The sequence below is a fragment of the Pecten maximus genome, chromosome 7 (genome assembly GCF_902652985.1).
Source record: "Pecten maximus chromosome 7, xPecMax1.1, whole genome shotgun sequence".
NCBI classification, from domain to species: domain Eukaryota; kingdom Metazoa; phylum Mollusca; class Bivalvia; order Pectinida; family Pectinidae; genus Pecten; species Pecten maximus.
In genome coordinates this window covers 35321674-35347290 of record NC_047021.1, presented here as the reverse complement: position 1 = coordinate 35347290, position 25617 = coordinate 35321674, and the positions used below count along the sequence as shown (strand labels likewise).

At 34.8% G+C, this 25617-nt stretch overlaps 1 protein-coding gene and 1 long non-coding RNA gene across 6 annotated transcripts in view; one reads left to right on the top strand and one right to left on the bottom strand.

Moving 5' to 3' along the window:
• LOC117330697 overlaps positions 1–12298 on the top strand; it is a 42334-nt gene extending 30036 nt beyond the window's left edge. For both annotated transcript variants that reach the window (XR_004533388.1, XR_004533387.1), the window contains 3 exons: positions 2626–2725; positions 10018–10846; positions 11101–12298. This is a non-coding gene — a long non-coding RNA (uncharacterized LOC117330697). The remainder of the gene's footprint in view (positions 1–2625; positions 2726–10017; positions 10847–11100) is intronic.
• LOC117330696 (adenosylhomocysteinase-like 1) overlaps positions 1–24817 on the bottom strand; it is a 115565-nt gene extending 90748 nt beyond the window's left edge. Inside the window, exon 1 of one of the 4 annotated variants that reach the window (XM_033889141.1) lies at positions 24011–24817. In XM_033889141.1, the coding sequence (XP_033745032.1) occupies positions 24011–24118 (108 nt within the window). In that variant the 5' untranslated portion in view covers positions 24119–24817. Of the gene's footprint in view, positions 1–1712; positions 1832–9994; positions 10099–24010 lie in introns of those variants that run through there. The other 3 variants (XM_033889143.1, XM_033889147.1, XM_033889146.1) reach the window with 3 other exon arrangements.
• Positions 24818–25617: the final 800 nt, after the last annotated feature.

Genomic DNA, 25617 nt, shown 5'->3' with positions numbered 1-25617 from the left:
AGTAAAAACCCTTGGGTTTTGAATGTGAGAGACATAGAAATTGGAGAAAACCAAGGTATCCAAAGAAAAAACAAGTGGTTGAGTAGGAGACATCAATTAACGTCTTCACATCTGATCAGGGGATTAAACCCATGGCATTTTAATGATAGGTAATACATGTATTCATTCCACTGCCCTAGCTAACCACTTAATTCATATTTACTGTAAACAGGTGTTAAAAGTACATTTGGTGTATGTGATAAATGATATTCAATACATGCAAATGCCTATTAGAGTGTTTCAGCTAAAACTAATTTGATCTAGATTTAAAATGAAACTAGAAAATGTTTGTAAGATATAATTGCCCCCACTGCCAATGATACCCGAAGTTTGGTGAGGATCACATCAGCAGTTCCTGAGATTAGTTAAAGTTACACAGGGACGGGACGGGACGGGACGGGACGGGATGGCATTAGGTAACACTATATGCCCCATCTATTTCCTGGCAGGTGTATAAATATCTCTCCTGGCTAAAACATCTTCTAGTATCCGGTACATGAACCTTATATTAGTAATAAGTTCTAAAAACTCCCTATTGAAATAAATGAAATGGTCCTGCTCTAGGATTTTTTTCCCATAAAGATTTTAATATAATTTCACTTAACAATTTGTATGTTAGGAGGAGTGTCCGTGTGATAAAGCGTATAAAAACCTCTTTTGATCAGATTCTATGACATGTAGATTATGTATATTATATACGTTAAAACCACAATACATTTCCTTACACTTCCAGACTCCAGAAATGTAAAAAGTGTTTATTAAAACCAGCTGAGGTTTATCCACAAAGTAGAGCTGAACTGCCAATAAAGTATCAAAAACCAATTAAGTAGAGGTCAGTTCTTATTGTAACTTCAGAAACTCAAAAAAAGGAAAAACATTTTCACATCTTTTGACCCATATTACCGGATTCAACAATACCCGAAGCCATCAATACCACCCACATTTTCAAAGGATCAGAATTCATGAATTTGAAAAAGGAAAGTTACTGTTTATGATTTTTTTTTCATCTAGGCTTTATATATATAAAGAGACTTGGAGAGTGACATCTTTGAATGAAGTTGTACTGTAGAAATCATCTGAATACAAGAACAACTTAGCATTCATACGGAATTAATTCAGACGTCATTTCTTGTAAACGTATCATCCTGTATGTCATTAATCAATATACACGTGTATCCATCGTGGAGAGAGAAAGTCCCACACTACCTGTGTGCCCTTGTATACACAACCTTTGTGACTTTATGACTTTGACAAATGTCAGAATGTATTGCGCAGGAGACACTGTTTCTACTTGTCTCTTTAACAACCATGTCTTTAAAAGTTGAAAAAATTCATTTTGACTGTTGTTAATTATTTTACATAACAACTAACAAAAACTGAAAAATAAGGTAGTTTTCTAGAAAATATAATAAAATGAAGAATTTGACATATTGACTGAACTTCAAAAAATTGTAATCAATGAATAGTGTACAAAAATCAATTATAACAACTAATTAAAAATCTTAACTTACTTAAATGAATACAATGAAATCATATTGTCTGAAAATCATATCTATCTTGAAATAACTATTAATTCAATGTGAAAAATCCATGACAAGATATCAAACTATAAAAGATTCCATACCAAACAAAAGAATTATGAATCAATTTTAATTTTTTGATTCATAACTTACCCTATGTGTATCAGCCTCGGCACTCTTTTCTTCGGCCGTAGTGGCTTCAGGGATACAAGTCTCACCCGTCATATTTAACATCCCACAAGTAAAATACAAATTCACGATCAGGCAGTCGAAACGGAACTAACCCCTGGCTAGAAACTTATAACGTCCTTTTGTCCTAAAATTACCTAGCCACAAGTTGATTACACCTGACAAAATTCATGAATTATTCGGTCTTATTAACATATTAAGACAATTAGCATACTTATTTTTTGTGCGTAATTGTTAAAAGCAATGTATGTATATATATATATTCACTGTTCCTGGGTGAGGTTTCACACTGATGTTAATGAAAGCTTTGAAAGACATCGGGTTTGTGACTTAAAAATCTGTTTTGAAATTGATTATTAAGGGTTTTTTCTGATAATCATGCATATATCATCAGTTTACAAGGAAAATTAACATGTTTCAAGGTAAGAAAACTGCAGATAAAATGTGCATTATTATTACATCATCTAAAATTGAAATTGATTTTTTTTTTTCCCTTGAACTCCAAAAAAAATATTGGCTTTTTTGCTGTTTTAAGTTGCAAAATATTCTGAATTCAAACAAAGAATTTCTTAATATTTTTTTGCAATTTTCACTTGTGTAGAAATTTAAACCACATATAACTTTGTTCTCAAGGTCAAATTTTATTAATTTATATTCAGAACTACAATCTGTCTATTTTCTTTTACAGATCAAAATCAAAGTATGTTCCTTTAATAGCTGAATTATCATCTAGACAGTCAACGAATAAATTTAATATGATGGACTCCACACATAAATATTAAAATCTGATTTAACTGGGACCCCTAGGTTAACTTCATTAAGATAATTTGGAATGCAGATTTAAAAATAATTTCATACTTTCCTTTGTTTTTTGTAGCTGAAATCCTGTGTTGCCTGTACCAGAACTATGGAAAAAGGCTTAAAAATGTACAGAGAAATCTGAAGAACTTTAAAGGTTAGCAGAACCCAGAACTACGGTAAGTTGTTAAATATAAGGTAACATCAAATACGTAGGTACAGTTAAATATCATTAACAATTTCTGTTAAGAGCAGTAAATGTTGGCAAAAATTCAAATTGCATTTTCTTCATTTTTAGACGAAGCCTTGGGGGATATACATGTACCTGTAACATTTTATGACTCTCAGTTGACTTTAAGATAAGACATAGGTGAAAATTCGCAGCATGTGTTTCATTTTCTGGATTTTTTAATTCCCTTGCCAAAGTATCTGAGAATTTTCGTGGATGGATCTATATAGAAAACTGTATGCTTATAATAGATATTTGTGACGTCTTGCTATTACTAAGTAATTTCACATATGTAATAGGGTAAAGAAGAACTCAAAATAACTCATTAGAAGCAGAATATCTTTTTAAAAAGAATAAAAACATCTTTGATAAGATAGATATCTCAATTAAATCCATACCTAGAAACATTTCTAGAAGGGAAATATCCTTCTTCAGGTCTGAAATAGACCTTTCCTGTCTATCTTGCCAATACCAATGATCATTAATACCACTTGCCAATACCAATGATCATTAATACCAATTGAAACAGACATTATGGAAGTAAGTTTCACTTACAACCATATCTCACACAGAAACAAGGTTCAGTAACGATTCCCATCTTTTTCAGCTGTTACTTTGAAACATAAACTCACCAGAATCTGACATAATAGGGTTTTTTGCCAAATGTTTACAATTCAGTTATTTTCAATATTCATTAATCAAATGTAAGAATTTTTCATTTTATCAAGCTACTGGTCAAGTAAAATAACAAGAATACTGAAGGGCGGAACAATATACGCCCATCAATTCCATATACTCTTATATACTATTTTGTAATAAAATGTGATTTGCATCACCTTAAGAGCACCATGCATACGACAAAATTTCACTGTTCACTACAAAGTCTTTTTTTTTTTTATTATTATTTTGACGTAATCAATGTCGGTATTACCCCATTGTCCTGTTGCTTACGAGGTTCGCTGTGAGCGTCTGTCCGAGAGCGTCAGGCATGGATTAGAGACAATGATAATATAAACTACAAACATCAGTGAATACAGGATTTGATAAAACTGATCTGAATTCTAAAATGTTAATATATGATGATCACCCTATGTGCACCACTTTAGGGTATCAAGTTAATATCTATGTCCTTATTATGGGGCATCATATTATATAATGAAAATTATCTCTACCCATCCACACAAAATATACATTATCTCCAACATACAGCTGATGTTGATCAATAATAATACATATATAATATGGACTTTCAAGGTGAACAGGGGGCCCATCAAATCTAGCTAGCTGTAATTGAGTTTGGTCAAGGGAAGCCCAAAGGGCCAGGGGTCGGTAAACTTTGTTACAATAGTTATCCAATACACATCAATAGTTTTTGTATATGTATATATGTCTGTATATTAGCATAAATGTTCTGTACAAAGCGTGAATTCACAACATACATCAGTAACCTTATTGCTAATGAAATACAGTTATATTTCCTTGTAATATTCAGGTTAGAAGGGGTCAACATTCTGTCAACTCTTGGACATTTTCATTGGGAGACTATATATGTTCAAATTTCCAAATCCAATTACCGATAATAGATTTCTTTTAACAACCGCATACCTTCAACTATTGTATGTTATTCAAGACTGCTCTTTCTTCAGAATTAATTGGATTTGAGGCCTTAAACAAGCTCTGCTCTTAAATAAATTAGTTTCGCTAGATCTCGACATCTAATTATAATCTAACTTCCTGGATTGATGTAAGGAATTTTTACAGACTTACCACAAGTTCAAAGCTAATGTGATGTCTTTTTTACTTTCAAACTGATGATATGGAGGACATTCTTATCTGTTCTTACTAACAGAGTAAAGGATTTTTTTTATGATTTTTTCTCTCTCAAAAACAGAAAGAATTTAGAAAGACCCCTAAAATAATAACTAACTACAGCAATTCTTCATAACTAAATGAAATAGAATAGAACGTAATTAAAAGTATTGAAAAAAAAAAATCAAAATTTTATATATTTTTTTTAAATCTTCTGCAAATTCAAATATCCATGTACATTATGTCTCCCATGTACATCATGTCTCCGATGTACATCATGTCTCCCATGTACATCATGTCTCCGATGTACATCATGTCTCCCATGTACATCATGTCTCCCATGTACATCATGTCTCCAATGTACATCGTGTCTCCAATGTACATCGTGTCTCCCATGTACATCGTGTCTCCCATGTACATCATGTCTCCCATGTACATCATGTCTCCAATGTACATCACGTCTCCCATGTACATCATGTCTCCCATGTACATCATATCTCCCATGTACATCATGTCTCCCATGTACATCATATCTCCCATGTACATCATGTCTCCAATGTACATCACGTCTCCCATGTACATCATGTCTCCCATGTACATCATGTCTCCCATGTACATCATGTCTCCCATGTACATCATGTCTCCAATGTACATCATATCTCCCATATTCATCATATCTCCCATGTACATCATGTCTCCCATGTACATCATGTCTCCTAGTGTCAAAATTTGTCACAATAAATTTACACTTATGGAGTTGGAGGATAAATACAGTACTAAACTTTTACATGAGTGGAGAGGGCTTATTTGAGAATAAATAAAGTACTTAACTTTTACACTATCGGATGGGTCGTATTTAAGGATAAATACAGTACTAAACTTTTACACTAGTGGAGGGGGCTTATTTGAGGATAAATACGGTAATTAAATCCCCTGTTATAATGCCACGTACTGAAAGGTCAGGTGACTTACTATTGTCTGAATAATTGCTTTGTACATTAAGTAATATCATCATACTGGTGGGTGTAGAATTCTTACCATTAACAAATTATTTCTGCTGTGCATTTGGGATAATCTGTCGACTTCATTACAGAAATCATTGATTGTTTGATTGCTTGGCTGCCATAGTAACTTCTGATGTTGTTCCGTAATACATCAAGGTTAAACCCCAACCTCTGTTCAGGGTTTTCTGAGAAGTCAATAGGCCCCAGATTACACATCTACCATCAATATTTCATGGAGGCTAATTAAAATTAACAACATCCTTTTTCTATCTGGGAATTTTTCTGCCCTTTCATCTTTCTGATAAAGCTAAAACATTTCCACAAAAGAAGGAATTACGTTGCCAATTTAGTCCACTGTAGTCCTAATACCGATAAGGTTAACATTATCAGTGTTTTGAAATGACTTGAAAGATTAATCTACATTCAGAAAACTATGGGGGAGGATTCAGAATGGTAAAGATAGACACTACAAAATTAACGAAATCAAAGTGCATGAGCAGAGATTCAGACAAGAGGCCCAATGGTCCTGATCACTCACCTGGCATAAAATGAAATGGGCTAAAGTTGAAACATTAATATGGAATAACATAAATATATGATATATATATCCTGTATGTATGTTGTTTAGAGATTATGATTAATTTTCACTTCAATGACATTGATAAAACATTAAGTGATTTTTTTTGGCCAGATCTACAGCCGACTTTAGGCTGTTTCCCCTTGCCAAAAAAAGTTGTATTTTCCCAATTTTGAAACATCATTTTTCCCAATTAAAAAAAAAAAAAAAATTTGTATTGAATTTCTATCTGGTTATCTGTATTGTATTTCATTCCTAGAATATGTGAATATTATGGTACGATAGTTGATCATCATACACGTGAACAGTAGACTGACAAATTTACTTCCGCGATAGGCAAGTTGGCCTCAATTAGTCGTATAAACGGTATAAGGGAGGTAACTTGACTCCTGATCACTGTTGCGCTTTCCACAAATGACATGCAGGCAAGCGTTTCAGAGAGTTCGTAGACAAACACCAAGATGAAAACAAGAAAACTTCCTTTGTTTTGTAGTCTAAGTAATAACCCAGGATGCTTGCTACTGACTCTTCATATCATGAGGCAGACTAGAAAAGCCAACAAGGGCCCAATGGGCCCAAATCGCTCACCTGCAATGCAGTGATCTTTTCATATATGGATCCTGCAGTTATTTGAAAGCATGCTACAGGACCAATATAATGTCTCTCTGCACTTTGGCTTTTCACTAAAAGTCATTTAAAGATTTAAGCATACTTGATCGACGTGACCTTGAATGAAGGTCAAGGTCATTCATTTGAACAAACTTGGTAGCCCTTCACCCCAGCATGCTATAGACCCAATATCAACTCCCTGGGACTCTTGGTTATTGAGAAGAAGTCGTTTAAAGATTTTAGCCTTTTTGACCCCTGTGACCTTGAATGAAGGTCAAGGTCATTCATTTGAACAAACTTGGTAGCCCTTTACCCCAGCATGCTACAGACCCAATATCAACTCTCTGGGACTCTTGGTTATTGAGAAGAAGTCGTTTAAAGATTTTAGCCTTTTTGACTCCTGTGACCTTGAATGAAAGTCAAGGTCATTCATTTGAACAAACTTGGGAGCCCTTCACCCCAGCATGCTACAGGCCAAATATTAGGCCTCTGGGACTCTTGGTTATTGAGAAGAAGTCGTTTAAAGATTTTAGCCTTTTTGACTCCTGTGACCTTGAATGAAGGTCAAGGTCATTCATTTGAACAAACTTGGTAGCCCTTCACCCCAGCATGCTACAGACCCAATATCAACTCCCTGGGACTCTTGGTTATTGAGAAGAAGTCGTTTAAAGATTTTAGCCTTTTTGACCCCTGTGACCTTGAATGAAAGTCAAGGTCATTCATTTGAACAAACTTGGTAGCCCTTCACCCGAGCATGCTACAGACCCAATATCAACTCCCTGGGACTTTTGGTTATTGAGAAGAAGTCGTTTAAAGATTTTAGCCTTTTTGACTCCTGTGACCTTGAATGAAAGTCAAGGTCATTCATTTGAACAAACTTGGTAGCCCTTCACCCCAGCATGCTACAGACCCAATATCAAGTCCCTGGGACTCTTGGTTATTGAGAAGAAGTCGTTAAAAGATTTTAGCCTTTTTGACTCCTGTGACCTTGAATGAAGGTCAAGGTCATTCATTTGAACAAACTTGGTAGCCCTTCACCCCAGCATGCTAGAGACCCAATATCAAGTCCCTGGGTCTTTTGGCTATTTAGAAGAAGTCGTCTAATTTTTTTTTAGCCTTTTTGACTCCTGTGACCTTGAATGAAAGTCAAGGTCATTCATTTGAACAAACTTGGTAGCCCTTTACCCCAGCATGCTACAGACCCAATATCAACTCCCTGGGACTGTTGGTTGTTGAGAAGAAGTCGTTTAAAGATTTTAGCCTTTTTGACTCCTGTGACCTTGAATGAAGGTCAAGGTCATTCATTTGAACAAACTTGGTAGCCCTTCACCCCAGCATGCTACAGGCCCAATATTAGGTCTCTAGGCCTTTTGGTTATTGAGAAGAAGTTGCTTGAATGGAAAGTTGACGCCGGCCGGACGGCCGGACGGACGACGGACGACGGACGCCGCGCCACGGCATAAGCTCACTTGCCCTTCGGGCAGGTGAGCTAATAAATGAAGTGTTTTGACTTATTTAAGTATTTTGTCATTATTTGCTATTTTCCAAAATTCACCAAACACCGCAATTATTTTCCCAATTGAAAAGGCATAGGCTGTTGAAAAAATTACCTGAAAAAAACACTGATTAAGGTTATTCATTACCCTAGATTGGTGACTATTGATCCAGCATATCACAGGCCAAAAGTCATCACGTTAAGCCTTTTGAGTTTTCAGAGGAACTTGTTTAATTGTTTGATCGTTTTAAACAAATCTGTCCCCTGTGATCCGGAAAAATCAAGGTCATCCATTCAAAACAAATCTGGTAGATTTTTCCTACAGCATGCTACAGGCCCTAGTGATATCATGTCTCTAGGCCTCTTGGCTGTTGAGAAGCAGTTATTTCAAGATTTTAGCATAGTTGACCCATATGCATGTGACCTTGAATGCAGGTCACTGTCATCCATTGAACAAACTTGGAAGCGCTTCACCCTAGCATATGCTATAGGCCCAATATCAGGTCTCCAGGCCTTTAAGTTATTGAGAAGTCGCTTAGATAAAAAGTTGAAGACAAACGGAATAGAGGACAGAACAAGACACCTTTGAACTAAATAGCCTCGACAGCCTTCAAAATCTACTTTAACAATGCCTATATAACACATGTATAAAACATGTATAACACCTATACCATATGTTTATAACACCTGTCCATTACATTTTCAACACCACTATGCTGTACCCTGTATAACTCCTATACAGTGCCTGTTGAACACCTGCACAGTAACTGTACAACACCTGTAAAATACCTGTATAACACTTGCACAATACCTATTTAACACCTGAACAATACCTATATACCACATGTACAATACCTATATAACACCTGTACAATACCTATATAACACCTGTACCATATCTATATAACACCTGTACAATACCTATATACCACCTGTACACTACCTATATAACACCTGTGCAATACCTATATACCACCTGTACAATACCTATATAACACCTGTACAATACCTATTTAACACCTGTACAATACCTATATAACACATGTACAATACCTATATAACACCTGTACAATACCTATATACCACCTGTACAATACCTATATAACACCTGTACAATACCTATATAACACCTGTACAATACCTATATAACACATGTACAATACCTGTAAAACTCATGTACAATACCTATATACCACCTGTACAATACCTATATAGCATCTGAACCATATACCTGTATGTTAATAACATGCTCAGTAGCTGGATATGCACAAAAGCTTACAGAATGTACCCACTGAAAACCACAATTACAGGCCATATATAGAATGTAGGATGTGACTGCATAATTGGAACAATTTTACAATCTGCGCCATTCATTCATACCCTTTATAATCACAGATCAGAATATGAATTAAGGTCAAAATGAACATTAAACATGACAGACTGTCAGTTCTGTATGTGTATTCTGTAGAATATGCATCCTATCTAAAGTTGTTAGTAGACTGTACAACAGCTTAATTTACAAAATTAATAATGTGTTATCTAGAAAAAAATAGATTGCTCATAGTAAAACTGTTGTAACAGTATGTTTGTGCATACATCACTACAATGTTATAAATGCATAGTGTACATACATCTATCATATTACTTTACTTATCATTTTTTACTAAATCATTTAGTGATAAAAAAAATTCCAATGCCATCCTTGTATTCAGGAGACGTACACACCATTATATCTTTCTCTGCTACAGCAGCTGAAGGCCGTCTGTTTCGGCTGAGGAGAGGCATGGTGTTGGTCATGGTGACAGGACAGTATCCCCACGTGGGTTTGATCCCCAGAAACCCTGGTATGATTCACAACAGGTCTTACACAACACAAGAGAAAGCTGGACCAACTACAACCGGCACTGATAAACAACTTGAACAATATAGGTCAGAAAAGTCCCAGGCAGTCCCAAGTGGAGTCAGGGACAGAAAGTCCCATTCAATTCCTACTGGAGGTAAGGACAGGAAGTCCCATTCAGTTGTTACTGGAGTCTCAAGGATTTCAGAAAGTTCCTTTCAGTTCTTGGATTAACACCAAAAGCACACAAAGCACTCACAGGCCTCAGAGTGACTGCAGAGCTGGATCACCAAGTGCAGGACAAGTTGGAGGCTGTAACACAATCACTAAGGAACCTGTCAGTTACCCAGGTATTGTTGGGTACAACGCAGAGGTCTGGACTAAATGTACACGTATACGGTATATAGGTCTTCACAGAGCTCCAGGTCACTACACACAACTTCTCACAAAATGTGCAAACCTTATTACTCCTGTCTGAATCAGGTTCAATGCGAGAGTTCAGAAGCTGTCCAGGGCTATTATGACAGACCAAAGCCATTTACAGCAGCTAATGTCCAGTGCCTGGCAGATACAAGTACTTAGTCTCCACGACCACTTCTCCTGTCGACCAGTTCTGTTAATGGTATATACCACAAGCAGATGACAGACCTACCTGCTTTTTGCTAATTGGCCTGAGGTTTTGTGTACATCGTGAGTTTAATACTGAAAAAGGAAACTATTAATCACGGTAATCCCAGGTAAGAAATTATAATGAGTATTTTTCATTAGATGGACACAGTATACTCCTGGTGCACTGTAAAATTTATGCTAGTGTATATACGTAGTTGAAAGCTTGCTGATAACATGAAATTTGGCCTGAAGTTAAGATACAGCTTTAGCTATGTTATATAAGTAAGACCTCTAAAATCTTATTAATTAACATTGATTTTTCAGGGACAAACAATATATTTTAGGTAATGAATGGATAAGAATTTTTTTTTTTTTTTTTCAGAATCTTTATTTCAATTATCATCATAGAAATGGTCCAATGGAATCTCTCTGTATATTACCTCAACACTTCCAGGCAAATATTTTCTATATTTATTATGAGGTAAGTGAATGAATAGATGGCAGATTTTGTAACATCTTAATGCAATCATTTGTTCAGTTTATGCTGCGGTCGAAAATCAATAATGTATACTGTATACATACACAATGCCAGTTCTAAGTGATTTATATATAGCCACTTGCATTCAACGCTGGGAATTCTAGTTGATTCTGTCATCTCGTTATCAACACAATAACGAGACGTCAAAAGACACCTGTGGCAATTTAACTTTTCTACATGAATTTTTCACAAAAAAAGATAAGGACATTTTTAAACAGAAAACAGTATTGATTTTGGTAACATAATCTTTCGAATATTATATGATATTTAAACCAACTTTCAGATATATATACATAATGTAGGCAAAAGAGGAAAATGGAGGTAACTGTATCAAAACTTATGTCAGAGAAATCTCAGAAAGTTTCTCAGTATAAGAAAAAATAAATAAATTATCACCATATTCATGTTCCCGCTCAAGCTAATGGTCTACCTAAATACAACAGTGATAAAAGTTAATATTCATCGAACCCCAGATAACAACAACACTTACATGTAAGTATATTAAGGAGCATGCATGCATAAAGCTAAGTACAGTACAACTTCTATTTAATTCACAAACACATTCCCAGTCTTCATGTATTGTTATCATATCAGTACAGCAAACCTTACAGGCCAGACATTCTCTTATCGGTAAAGGCTTTCCACGCAATAGTTAAAGTCTTCAAGGTCATGACCTCAGACTGTGACTTTTATATGTGGTATATGTCAACAGTGTCATGGCTAAAATAAATTCAGAAGGAATATACCTGGGTACACAGATAATGTGATGAATGACTTGAATGCGCAGACATCAATAAAAGAGGCCCATGAGGGCCGTTATCCATCATCTACACTGAACATGGCAAATCAGCATGTAACATGTAAATTAAGTGTCATTTCAAGTCATTAAATTATGATTTAAGGATAGGATGCTGTTTTTCCTGAAAGACTGAGAGAGAGATTGAGTGAAAATGTTGATTCTACTTTGAAATTGTTGAAACTGGAGACAAGAGCTACCTTTTCAAACAAAACCCTTTCAAAACTGATCCATATTCACAGTGACTAACTAGAACACTGACACGTCAGAAAGGGCCCCGCTATGTGTCTGACCCTTCAGGGTAAATGTAATAATTATTGTCAGTGTTTTTCCTGCCTATATAACTGGTTGCGCCAAACGACCCCATTCTCAATGCGTTTTAGCCTAATTTTTTCCCAAAATCAACTCGAAAATTCCAAATAACATTTGTATGACGACTTTTCACAATCAATGAAAAAATTCCCAGTTTCGTTTTTAGGAATACACTGTGCACTGTAAAATTGGTTAGCATAGAAAATTCAATGTGTGTGTTTGGGTGTAATTTACAGTTTGCGCTCAAATTTTCCCAATTTGGCATATTGAAGTTTTCCCAAAATACCCAGGAAAAACACTGATTGTAATATATTGACATGAAACTATTAGATATATGTTTTTGATTAACCTTTGCTATTGTTTCATTAATGTTAGCATTAATAGGGCCACTGACAATACTGCTTATTATTATTGTATGGAAAAGCTAGCTAAAAGAATTCTACAAGCATTACACTTTTCAAATTTGTTTCAAATCTAATATCAAGGAGCACACAAACTGATATAAACTCAATGCAGTTATTCTAATAAGGGAAACTTGAGAGGGTTTTCTGAAAAACAAAACATACCAAATGTGAAGAAAAGGGGAGAAAAAAAGGATTTTTTAAAATATTCTAATAATGTCCTTTTTTTGTCATTTGAGGTATAAGAAATCCAAACCAGTACTTTTTTCACCTTTTTTTGTTTTAAAACTTTTTAAATTTAGACCCAATCAACTTCAAAATTTCGGCGCTTGACACCAACTTACCTTCATAATGTCATAACAAAATCTTTAATACCATTTAAAAAATGTCAATCCGACCTTAACATATGACCCATTGACTTTGAACTTTGGTCAGTTGATACCTTGTTTGATTGTGACCAACTTAAGATTTACCATTTAAAAAATGTCAATCCGACCTTAACATATGACCCATTGACTTTGAACTTTGGTCAGTTGATATCTTGTTTGATTGTGACCAACTTTGCATAAGTCATAAATTATGCTAATGGCAGACTGTAATAATATTGTATATGTATGTGTGTATATTTTGTGGTTTTATGTCAATATGTAAAATGTTACATCATCGAAAATCGGCTTCCCTCAATACCTGCATGTACCAATTTTTGCCGCAATCAAATAATATCAAAATTTCTACCAATCAGAAGCCTCTGTTTCATTCCCATGACAACACAGGTTTTGGAAAGGTGAACCATTGTTCCCTCAAAACCCCTATATACCAATTCTCTCACCAAAATCGAACAATAACTAAATTTTGACCAATCAGAAACCTCCATTTGTTACCATGGCAACAGACAATTTTGTAAGTGGTACCATTGTGTTTGGCTTCCCTAAATACCACTATGTACCAATTTTCACCGAAATCGAACAATATCGAAATTTCAACCAATCAGAAACCTCCATTTGTTACCAAGGTAACAGACGGTTTCATAAGTGGTACCATTGTGTTTGGCTTCCCTAAATACCACTATGTACCAATTTTCACCAAAATCGAACAATATCGAAATTTCAACCAATCAGAAACCTCCATTTGTTACCATGGCAACAGACAATTTTGTAAGTGGTACCATTGTGTTTGGCTTCCCTAAATACCACTATGTACCAATTTTCACCGAAATCCTCCAACTCTTGTCAATAATTTGGCGCAAAAGAAAAAAACGGACAGACGGACAGACAGACGGACAGACGGACAACCTGATTACTATAGGGCACCGCATCTTTGATGCGGGGCCCTAATAAACAATTCTGCAATCTGCTATAACTAATGTTTCAAATTTATATAAAAGCATATCAAAAACAAGATCATTCATTGATAAGAAAATGTCAAAATTGTTTTGACTGCTAAAATCCAAAAGGGTCGATTACCTGGCATTTTGAAGCCGACCCAGGATGACCTTGACCGTTGACCTTTGAACTTGTGACCTTGAACTATGAGTTTGATCATTCTGTCAGTTAACTCTTGGTTTATTTCTTGACAACTTTGCATAATCGAATAGTGAACAGTTAACAAGAGATCCCAGAGGGATCTTGGCGCCCACCATTGAATGATCTTCATAGGTTCCATGTCAGATTGATCTTTCCTCTACTTTTCCCTTCATTTTACTAATCTGTGCAAATTGAGACATCCATCCAGTACTTTTCAAACAAGGGAATCCTAGCTATATAAGAAATCTGAGATTGAATGATAATGGCTGTTTGTTTGCCAGGTTGTTTTCAGGACAGACTGGTCCAAAAATGCAATACAAGGGACCAAGGGGAACCTACTTATGAAATTTGAGAAAGATCCATTCAGTACTTTGAGAAATAGAGATAACAAACTTCAATTGTCAAAATTCAAGATGGCGGTCTGTCGGCCATATTGTTTTCCAATTGATCTCAAAATACAATAAGCATAATGAGGCACCAAGGGGAACCTCAAAATGAAATTTGAGAAAGATCCCTTCAGTATTTTATCAGAAATAGCGATAACAAACTTCAATTGTCAAAATCCAAGATGGCTGCCTGTCGGTCATGTTATTTTCAGATTGGTCTCAAAATGCAATATGCATAACTAGGCACCAAGGGAAACTTACATATGAAGTTTCAGAAAGATCCATTAAGTACTTTCTCAGAAATAGTGATAACAAACTTCAATTGTCAAAATCCAAGATGGCTGCCTGTCGGCCATGTTGTTTTCAGATTGGTCTCAAAACGCAATATGCATAACTAGGCACCAAGGGAAACCTACATATGAAATTTCAGAAAGATCCATTCAGTACTTTCTCAGAAATAGCGATAACAAACTTCAATTGTCAAAATCCAAGATGGCTGCCTGTCGGCCATGTTGTTTTCAGATTGGTCTCAAAACGCAATATGCATAACTAGGCACCAAGGGAAACCTACATATGAAATTTCAGAAAGATCCATTAAGTACTTTCTCAGAAATAGCGATAACAAACTTCAATTGTCAAAATCCAAGATGGCTGCCTGTCAGCCATGTTGTTTTCAGATTGGTCTCAAAACGCAATATGCATAACTAGGCACCAAGGGAAACCTACATATGAAATTTCAGAAAGATCCATTCAGTACTTTCTCAGAAATAGCGATAACAAACTTCAATTGTCAAAATCCAAGATGGCTGCCTGTCGGCCATGTTGTTTTCAGATTGGTCTCAAAACGCAATATGCATAACTAGGCACCAAGGGAAACCTACATATGAAATTTCAGAAAGATCCATTCAGTACTTTCTCAGAAATAGTGATAACAAACTTCAATTGTCAAAATCCAAGATGGCTGCCTGTCGGCCATGTTGTTTTCAGATTGGTCTCAAAACGCAATATGCATAACTAGGCACCAAGGGAAACCTACATATGAAATTTCAGAAAGATCCATTCAGTACTTTCTCAGAAATAGCGATAACAAACTTCAATTGTCAAAATCCAAGATGGCTGCCTGTCGGCCATGTTGTTTTCAGATTGGTCTCAAAACGCAATATGCATAACTAGGCACCAAGGGAAACCTACATATGAAATTTCAGAAAGATCCATTCAGTACTTTCTCAGAAATAGCGATAACAAACTTCAATTGTCAAAATCCAAGATGGCTGCCTGTCAGCCATGTTGTTTTCAGATTGGTCTCAAAACGCAATATGCATAACTAGGCACCAAGGGAAACCTACATATGAAATTTCAGAAAGATCCATTCAGTACTTTCTCAGAAATAGCGATAACAAACTTCAATTGTCAAAATCCAAGATGGCTGCCTGTCGGCCATGTTGTTTTCAGATTGGTCTCAAAACGCAATATGCATAACTAGGCACCAAGGGAAACCTACATATGAAATTTCAGAAAGATCCATTCAGTACTTTCTCAGAAATAGTGATAACAAACTTCAATTGTCAAAATCCAAGATGGCTGCCTGTCGGCCATGTTGTTTTCAGATTGGTCTCAAAACGCAATATGCATAACTAGGCACCAAGGGAAACCTACATATGAAATTTCAGAAAGATCCATTCAGTACTTTCTCAGAAATAGCGATAACAAACTTCAATTGTCAAAATCCAAGATGGCTGCCTGTCGGCCATGTTGTTTTCAGATTGGTCTCAAAATGCAATATGCATAACTAGGCACCAAGGGGAACCTGCATATGAAATTTGAGAAAGATCCCTTCAGTACTTTTTCAGAAATAGCGATAACAAACTTCAATTGTCAAAATCCAAGATGGCTGCCTGTCGGCCATGTTGTTTTCAGATTGGTCTCAAAACGCAATATGCATAACTAGGCACCAAGGGAAACCTACATATGAAATTTCAAAAAGATCCATTCAGTACTTTCTCAGAAATAGCGATAACAAACTTCAATTGTCAAAATCCAAGATGGCTGCCTGTCGGCCATGTTGTTTTCAGATTGGTCTCAAAACGCAATATGCATAACTAGGCACCAAGGGGAACCTGCATATGAAATTTGAGAAAGATCCCTTCAGTACTTTCTCAGAAATAGCGATAACAAATTTCAATTGTCAAAATCCAAGATGGCTGCCTGTCGGCCATGTTGTTTTCAGATTGGTCTCAAAACGCAATATGCATAACTAGGCACCAAGGGAAACCTACATATGAAATTTAAGAAAGATCCATTCAGTGCTTTCTCAGAAATAGCGATAACAAACTTCAATTGTCAAAATCCAAGATGGCTGCCTGTCGGCCATGTTGTTTTCCAATTGGTCTCAAATCGCAATATGCATAACTAGGCACCAAGGGGAACCTGCATATGAAATTTGAGAAAGATCCCTTCAGTATTTTCTCAGAAATAGCGATAACAAACTTCAATTGTCAAAATCCAAGATGGCTGCCTGTCGGCCATGTTGTTTTCAGATTGGTCTCAAAACGCAATATGCATAACTAGGCACCAAGGGGAACCTACATATGAAATTTGAGAAAGATCCCTTCAGTACTTTCTGAGAAATAGCGATAACAAGAATTGTTTACGGACGGAGGGACGGACGGACGGACGGACGGAGGGACGGACGGACGGAGGGACGGACGGACGGAGGGACGGACGGACGACGGACCACGGACGCAGGGCGATTTGAACAGCCCACCATCTGATGATGGTGGGCTAAAAACAACAAAGATCCAGTATTTTCATGTTAATGTTAAAATCCAATATGGCCGCCTAACAGCCATTTTGAATCCGATTTGCATGAAATACTACACATCTCTCGATGCGGGGCCCTAATTAGGTAATCATGTACTTGTAGAAGTTGTAATCAATCAGAAACATGTTTAAAACCTTAATGGTTTGTTATCCAGCATGATACAGGTCATAATACTGTATTCTTGCATGAATTGAGCTCCTCATCTTCAAATACAATTTTGGACACTCATGATCATCTTCAATAAATTTTTTGACAATCACAGCCCCAGCTGTGACCAATTTGACCTCAGCAACCTTGAAAGTGATTTCAAATAATTTATTTGAAAAATTTTGACAGAACCTTCAATTTCAACATAATATAGGCATATTTTCATCATAATATGCATTTTACTATTCTCAGAAATGTCTACGAATAATTAAATAGTACTGTAACATAATTGATCCCCTCTACCCAGTTACAGTAAAAGAGGATTGAATTTTTTGTTTCATAAAAATTAGGGATGGGTATTGCAAGAATTTTGGTATTTTGAAATATTGCGACACAGGATCCTCGTACTATGACATCACACTTCTATCAATGGCGCCTATAGATGCCCGCAGGTTTAAAATTGTTACTAAGCACTCAAGCAGTCTTGGCATAAATGTTTTATGTATTTTTCATCTTGTACAACAAATAAATATGCAAGTGAATTGTTATATTATCCAATATTTACACTTAGAAAACAAAAATTGAAAGAAGTTGATTAAATATTTTCAAAATTTCTATTGTAAATCGATTTTTTTATGGAAGCATACAATGATTCCTGAGTGACACCAAGTGTACCAATATGTCAAAATCGTACAGCGATACATATCTTTTTCAAACAAAATCTCAATATACTGGTATACCAATGATACCTTGCATCACTATTAATGAAAGGTACTTCATCACAGCAAGATAGAGCTAAACTTGTGCAGGCATACAGGTCTAAGTAATTTGTGAAGATATTATCAGCTACACATCTGAACATGACCAAGTACTGAAAATAATGTTATATTTTTCTGCTATTTCCTTTCTTTATCAATTACAGATGTGTGCATGGCTACTGCCAGACGAAAATGGAGAGTTCATATAAAATATCACCAGAGCATCAGGAGGTAGCCTAAACTGTGAAAGAGACACTTATAATAAGTCAGACTTCATAAAGTCCATTTAAGAAATGTATGGAAGGCAGGTGCAAGAAAGGTCAAATGGATGAACAGGTAAGGAAATTGTCACAGCCGAGACAGGTGTAGGAATTGTGATGTGGATCCTTCATAGTAATGTTAGACAGACTGTTACAATCATCACAAATTTATATCAACAGGAATTTTGCCAGATATTTTGGGAAAGGGACCCTGTCTTAATTATAATAGGGAAAATTTGTCAGCGTTTTTCCTGAAAACTGGGGAAATAGCATCAGTGTTTTTATGGTTTTAGTCTACTGGTTTCCTAATTTTCACTATCATCAGAATCTAGGAGCCGCAGTGCATGAGTGGTTAAGGTGTCCCTACACTTTATCACTATAGTCCTCCACCTCTGGGTCACGAGTTTGAAAACCCATGTGGGGCTGTTGCCTGGTACTAACCATAAAATTTAGTTTAGAGCCTTTGTTGTCACTTTTACTGGTGAACATTTCAGATTGGGAAAATTTAGGTCAAATATGGGAAAATACAAGACCGATTTTTAGTCAGGGACAGGGCCTAATGCAAGACCCCTTCTCAGACACCTGGCAAAATCCCTCACTTAGGGCATGTCTTGGTAAAGTTAATAAAGTGTCTCTGAAAAATATTTTGGAAAGAGTGTTTTTTATTATATGTATTTTAAATTAAGTAGAAGTATAAGGCACTTCAACCCTGTTACATTGGAAATTCTGGTTAAAGTACAGTATAATACAACAGGCCAGACGTTCTGCTTTAATGTTTTCTCCTAATAAAATAGAGATGAATCAAGTTCCATTTCATAAATAATGAACTGCAAACGTCATTCCAAATTCATCAAACATACATATCTAAAAGAGTGGAAAATCAAAACTCCAGTCGTTTCAAATAACACTAATGTTCTTTCATAAGGAAACATACATTTTGTAAAATCTACACTTGAGTTGATTTAATTAATAATACTGCTGACTAAAGTGGTATTTCTATCATTTAAAAAAGCATCCAGTCTCTAAAGTGATCTGATGGAAATTTTTAAGAGTTTTCATTAAAGACTAAAAAGAATATACACAGGTTGGCTAGGTCTCAAAATTCATCTCACTTATCTATTGCACACCAATGCATTAGTATCTGGTACACATAATTGCTTTAGGTTTTATGAAGTAGTCGTTTCGATACACTTGGTCCCAAATGACATGTTAAGACAAAGTAACAATGAGTGACAGGTGCAGGTGTTCAGGACTTTTTCCGTGTAGAAAATAAATAGTCAAAGGGAAATAACTCCAACATATTTTACTCCTAATTCATCATGATCATCAAGTACAATGCAATGTCATCAAATTATTTCTTGAATAAAATTTACATTAAGAGACTCAGCACATATATTCCACAAAATTAAAGGCCTACATAATAAAATGTGTACTTCATTTTTTATAATTTCCTTTGATTTGATAGTTAACTGTATACCTTGTCGATTTTTTTTTTTTTTTCGTTAATTAATTTTAAATCAGTCTTACGAAATAAGTAATTTTTTAAAACAAAAATGAACACCAACCTTCACAAATTTTGAGTCAAAAGTGGAAATAAAACCAATTTTTTGTTGGCTTTTAATATCATAGAAGAGCATATCCTTAGTCTAATTTTGATTTTAGATTGCAATAATTCCTAGCTAGTTAACAACTTTTTTTTTCACAATTTAATGATACCTTCTTTGGTGTGACTTCCACATTAATTTGAAAATTAAAAAATAAATACAAGGTGTTAAAATATTCAAGATATCTCATATTTCTCTGATTTCTATTTTGATGGCTGCCAGCATGCGACTCAACACTCACTACAAGCTTATAGGGCCACCATTACTCTGGTATATACATGTAGGAAATGTTTAACATCAGCGATATACACAGGAAGTTGTCACCTTGAAGTGCATCACCTTGACGCGACATTGTGATGTGTCGAAATGACTAGTGAAGGTGAATTAATTACAACAAAGACATTAATAATCTTCTTCTCCCGACACATTTATCATACACCTCTGGATCGCTTCATACTTTCACCTCAGTTCCTTATTCATAAGACTGGTACGTCAGCCCTGGGGGTATACCGTTAAATGTGACAATGTTTAACTGTTCTACACCATTCAAACATGATATATACCTTGTCTTATTCTTTGATTAATAAACAAAGCAACTCTCTGTAACTTAAAATCAGTTTGTTTTCACCTTTGGTTTCAACGATGAAATATTATCATTTATTAATTTTATTTTGTATGTGATAATTTGTAAATTTAATTTTTCTATTATAATCATCTAGAAGTTGTTTCAATAATTTAGTGTATGTAGAATATTTGTGTTCTTGTACGATATATATGATCAGGAGAGACTAAACTAATCACTAACTATGGGCTTAAATCATATTTACACTTAAATTAAATCTGATACATTTCTACCAATCTCTTATAAACATGGGTTGGTTCATTACAAGGCATAGGTCTATAGCTGGCTATGTATCTTAGGCCTTTATCACTGTAACACTCCATGGAAACTTGAAATACCAGTTAGCTGTTAAGGTAATTTCAAATTTCATCGATATATTTCAGATATAATGTAAAGGGAAATAACTCTGAAAAGTAACAGTTTCATGCTACATAATCTGCAAGACAGCATACATCCTTAACTTATGTTTCTGGGAAAATGTACTTTATTACTAGTAAATTATATTAGAGTATGTCAGATTTATTTTGCTAATATATTTTTATGCACTTGATTTAGTTTTTATTTTCAGAAAAGTAGATATCTGGTAGGATAATTGATGTAAATATAGATCTATGATATTATGAACTGAACTTGCCTGTATGTAATTCTATGTATAAAATTATATTTGCCTAGAAATCTGACTAAAATTCAAGGATGTTCATATCATTGACAAAATAAACATCACCTTCATATTACCAGTAATTAACATTTTATATAATTATTTTAACTAAGATAAGCAAAACAATTTTTCTCCCAACCAATGTGCACAAGTATATTTCTAGAACTTAAGTCTTCTTCAAACAAGATATCATATTGAAGAGACAAAAGCTTACTTTCTGCCCAGTATGTACCTTAGTAGATTATAATTGATGAATGATGCATGATTATATTTAGGGGCAAAAAGAAATACCTGGTATGTGTTACCCAGAAAAATATATGATAGATAAATAATCAAGTATAATCTTTTTTTATTGTTCTAAATGAAATTTATATATATTCCTTGAATATCAATTTTTCAATGCACTTCCATACATCCCTAAAGCTATTAAAACTGTCAAAAATGGGATCAGACAAAGCAGGAAGTCCACTTTACCCAGTGACTTGGAGCCTTGTCTGGTTAACAGATAAATCTTTAAGACAACTAGATTATAAAATTTTCTAGGTTTTCTGAAAAACTTTACAGTTGTTTAGGATGTTTGATAACAATTTAAAACAACTGATACTCTAATCTCTGTGTTTTGTAATCTTGCAATTTGTAGTGCTAATAAGGGTTCATTACTGTGATGGTCAAAGGGAGATAATTCCTTTATGCACAGGTACCCTGATCAAAATACCTGGGTATTTAAACATCCTGAAATATGATCTTTAATGAAACAATGTCTGGAATATTGTTTGTATACATTAAGAGATTTAAACATTTTGAATTATCTAAGGAATTTTTGATTGTTCAACGTGTTCATAAAATATTACCTTCACAGAATGAATTATTTTTAAGTGGTCATATGATTACCAGTATAAGGTAATTAAAAAAATGTTCTAAAGCACATTGCTCATGTTCAAATCAACGTTATTAAATACAGATGAAAAGTGTTGATGCATAAACAATCAAATCTACAAGAAAACATTATTTTACAATTTTAAGTTATTTGGTAAAAAATTTTAAATATGATTTATTGCCACTAATAATAATGCAAACTATGACAAAAAAAATGACCTATGTCATAAATAAATAGTCATGTCCTTTTGTAAACACAGAATAAAAAAGATTAAGCCCATTGAGAACAATGTTGCTGGCAAGTGTCCGATATCCAGTCCAGTTACTGAAATGTAACTGTCAGTAGACTGTTGTATATCTATCCCATTGACCTTTGAAAACATGTACTGTTCCATACCCACTAAATTATGCACAGATTAAGGTGCATTAGTACCAAAAACTTCCCTATATATTTGGCCTATCATACAGTCAATAGTTTATATCTTGTATAATTTTCAATATAACTTCCAGATCTTTTATCATGAGAACCTATTTATAAGGCTTCACAACACAGCAAACAATACATAGAAAATTGAAGCAGGATCTTTTACTTTTTCTGCGTTTTCTTTCAATAAAACAAACAAAATGTTCCTGTGATTACTGACGGAAACATAAATCTTATTCATAAACATAGAAAAAAAAAATAGATATGACAATATCAATACAATATTAATTGTGTAGAATCAATATTAGGTAATTATGTTAACTTTGATGTAGAATTTGATGAAACATTACTTTTTGAAGATTAGTGGGATGGAATGAATTACCAACCACGGCATAGCACTCTTATTTATACCGAGAGGTGTTTATATATACAATCTGACGATCTCCATCTGTTCAGAACCATAAAAACAGCCTATGGAAATAACACAAATTTATACATTGATATATTTAATGCCACTATGTTTTGTTTACAGAGGAGCATCTACACATTGAAATAATATCAAATTTATGTTTATATCAAATAATTGTATGTCTTAGAAAATAATTTATCTGTATCAAATATGACAAATCTGTACTAATCTTCAGTGTGTCAATTTGATCACTGAAAAATATGTGGGTCAAGTCTGTCAAATATTTAAACAAGATAAGATCAAATAAGATATCGACTTAAAGATATGTGAAGATTGGGTTATCATTATACAACAATAGTCTATCATACTCGCATTGTTCTATGGGATGGTCTGAACCTCTGGTCCCATAGCCCTATATATAATTATAAGGGCCTAATATTGTGTATGATAGGATTACAATTGTACACTCTCATCACACGTGATTTTGAATAAGAAACAAAAAAATAAACAAAGAAAAGTACATATATTAAAGACAAGGTGAAATGTAAGACAAAGGAACACACAATGTGCCAGGAACTGAGTGGAGAAAAATCGATGTTTGTCTGACACTAGCCCACGTTTGGGGATCACTCGTTGAACATGTGCTCGATGAAGACGTTTGTCTTCTCGGCACAGATTCTCTGTAAAACACGACTGAATGTTGTAAGTACAGATCACTGTAGGAACAAAAGCATGGTAAAGAGGGATAAATACGTACCCTGGTAGACCTCTCCGTCTCTGACAGCTTCTTGTCAAACTTTAAACCCGGGTTCGGCTTCTGTGCCAGCAAGCCAGCTGATTCTCCATTCACGTCTGCGTCCGACATTTTGGCTGTCGTTAGTCACGTGATCAGTCGAGCTCCGCTCCTTCAGTTAGCGCTTAGGTGGCTTGAAGCGCATTAAAAAGAAATTTATGGGCTTAGACAAACTGTCACTCATTCATGACAGCTACATTATTTGTCCTCTAGTCAAAATTCATTAAAGTCAAGTGTTTGTAACAAGAAAACACGGCAAATAAACGTTTCTTACAGACCTACATAATAGATATGCATGCATGTTTACATAAATAATTTCTAGTTTCACTTTCAACTTTGCTGGTGGGTGGTAGGCCTAGAAGAAGCTATACGGGTAGTGAAGCGTAGGGTATCCACTTTAGATCGATTAAGATATTCCCCTCACACATAAAACTTATAATGTTTACGCTGGAAAAGGTCTTATTAGTGAAGCTAGAACCAAAATACTCATTAAACAAGTCTGAATTTTACAAGTCGTGGCTACACCTGTAATCAATAGTATAGGCATCCAGTAGCTGTCTACGTATACGTACAAAAGGACAATGTATATCGGTCATACTTAAGTAAGCCTACAGGTAGGTTGACTTCTTGGTTACATTAAGTGTATGTCTACGTAGCAGCCAACTCATGGGAAGGTAAAATGTGACCAGTAGCCTACATGTTTACCTATGCATAGAATATCCACAGGCAACTACATTTGTACGTTTATTTATTTAGAAAATAACACAGATAAGCCACGACATGTATATCATCATATACAGTGAATGTTGTAGTTTAAAATTCATTTCATTATCAAAAGAGGGTTCTAAATTAAGGTAAATTGATTAAAAAGGTTCTGTGTGATAAAACTAAATCTAGGCATGAGAAATACTTTAAGTAGATCTAGAAAGTTCACGATTGATGAAACAAATGAAGTACGTACACGTATCCCAATTTAGATAGAACGAGGATTCGAGGAAACGCCGATTATCGCACCATTTTGTATGATTGCTTTGTCTACATTTTTTTGGAAAGAAACGCCGATTCGTTTTATAACTCTAGTAGACTAAAACAATTCATATTGATTTTCATTTTTTTTTCCAGCGTGAACTTACCTTCTAGCGCAATTTGCCCCAAATATCACATGTGAATAAAAACACACAGTTTCAAAAATCATCTGCTTGAAATCTTCATTTTGATTAAACATAAAATAATTGAAGAATTTAAATTTTAGGAAGACACAATAATTAGCCAGGTTAAAATATCCAGTATTTAAACTAAGACCCAAATTTTTCTTAACTCCAAGTGGCCAAGGCATGTGTATCCATGTATAAGTATGTATTCCAGGTGCTTATAAATGGATTCGACCTAAAAACAAAAGATTGCATTTTTTCCATGCCGACAGTTTTATGATTACCCAGAAGAATTAATCCAAGTGTAATATTCATCCTTTACATGTCATTTTCCTTATCTTAAGGTGATTTTTTTACATGGTATGTCCGGTAAGTTATTTCAAAAATAATTTTCGTTGTGTTACTTTCTGTCAAAATATA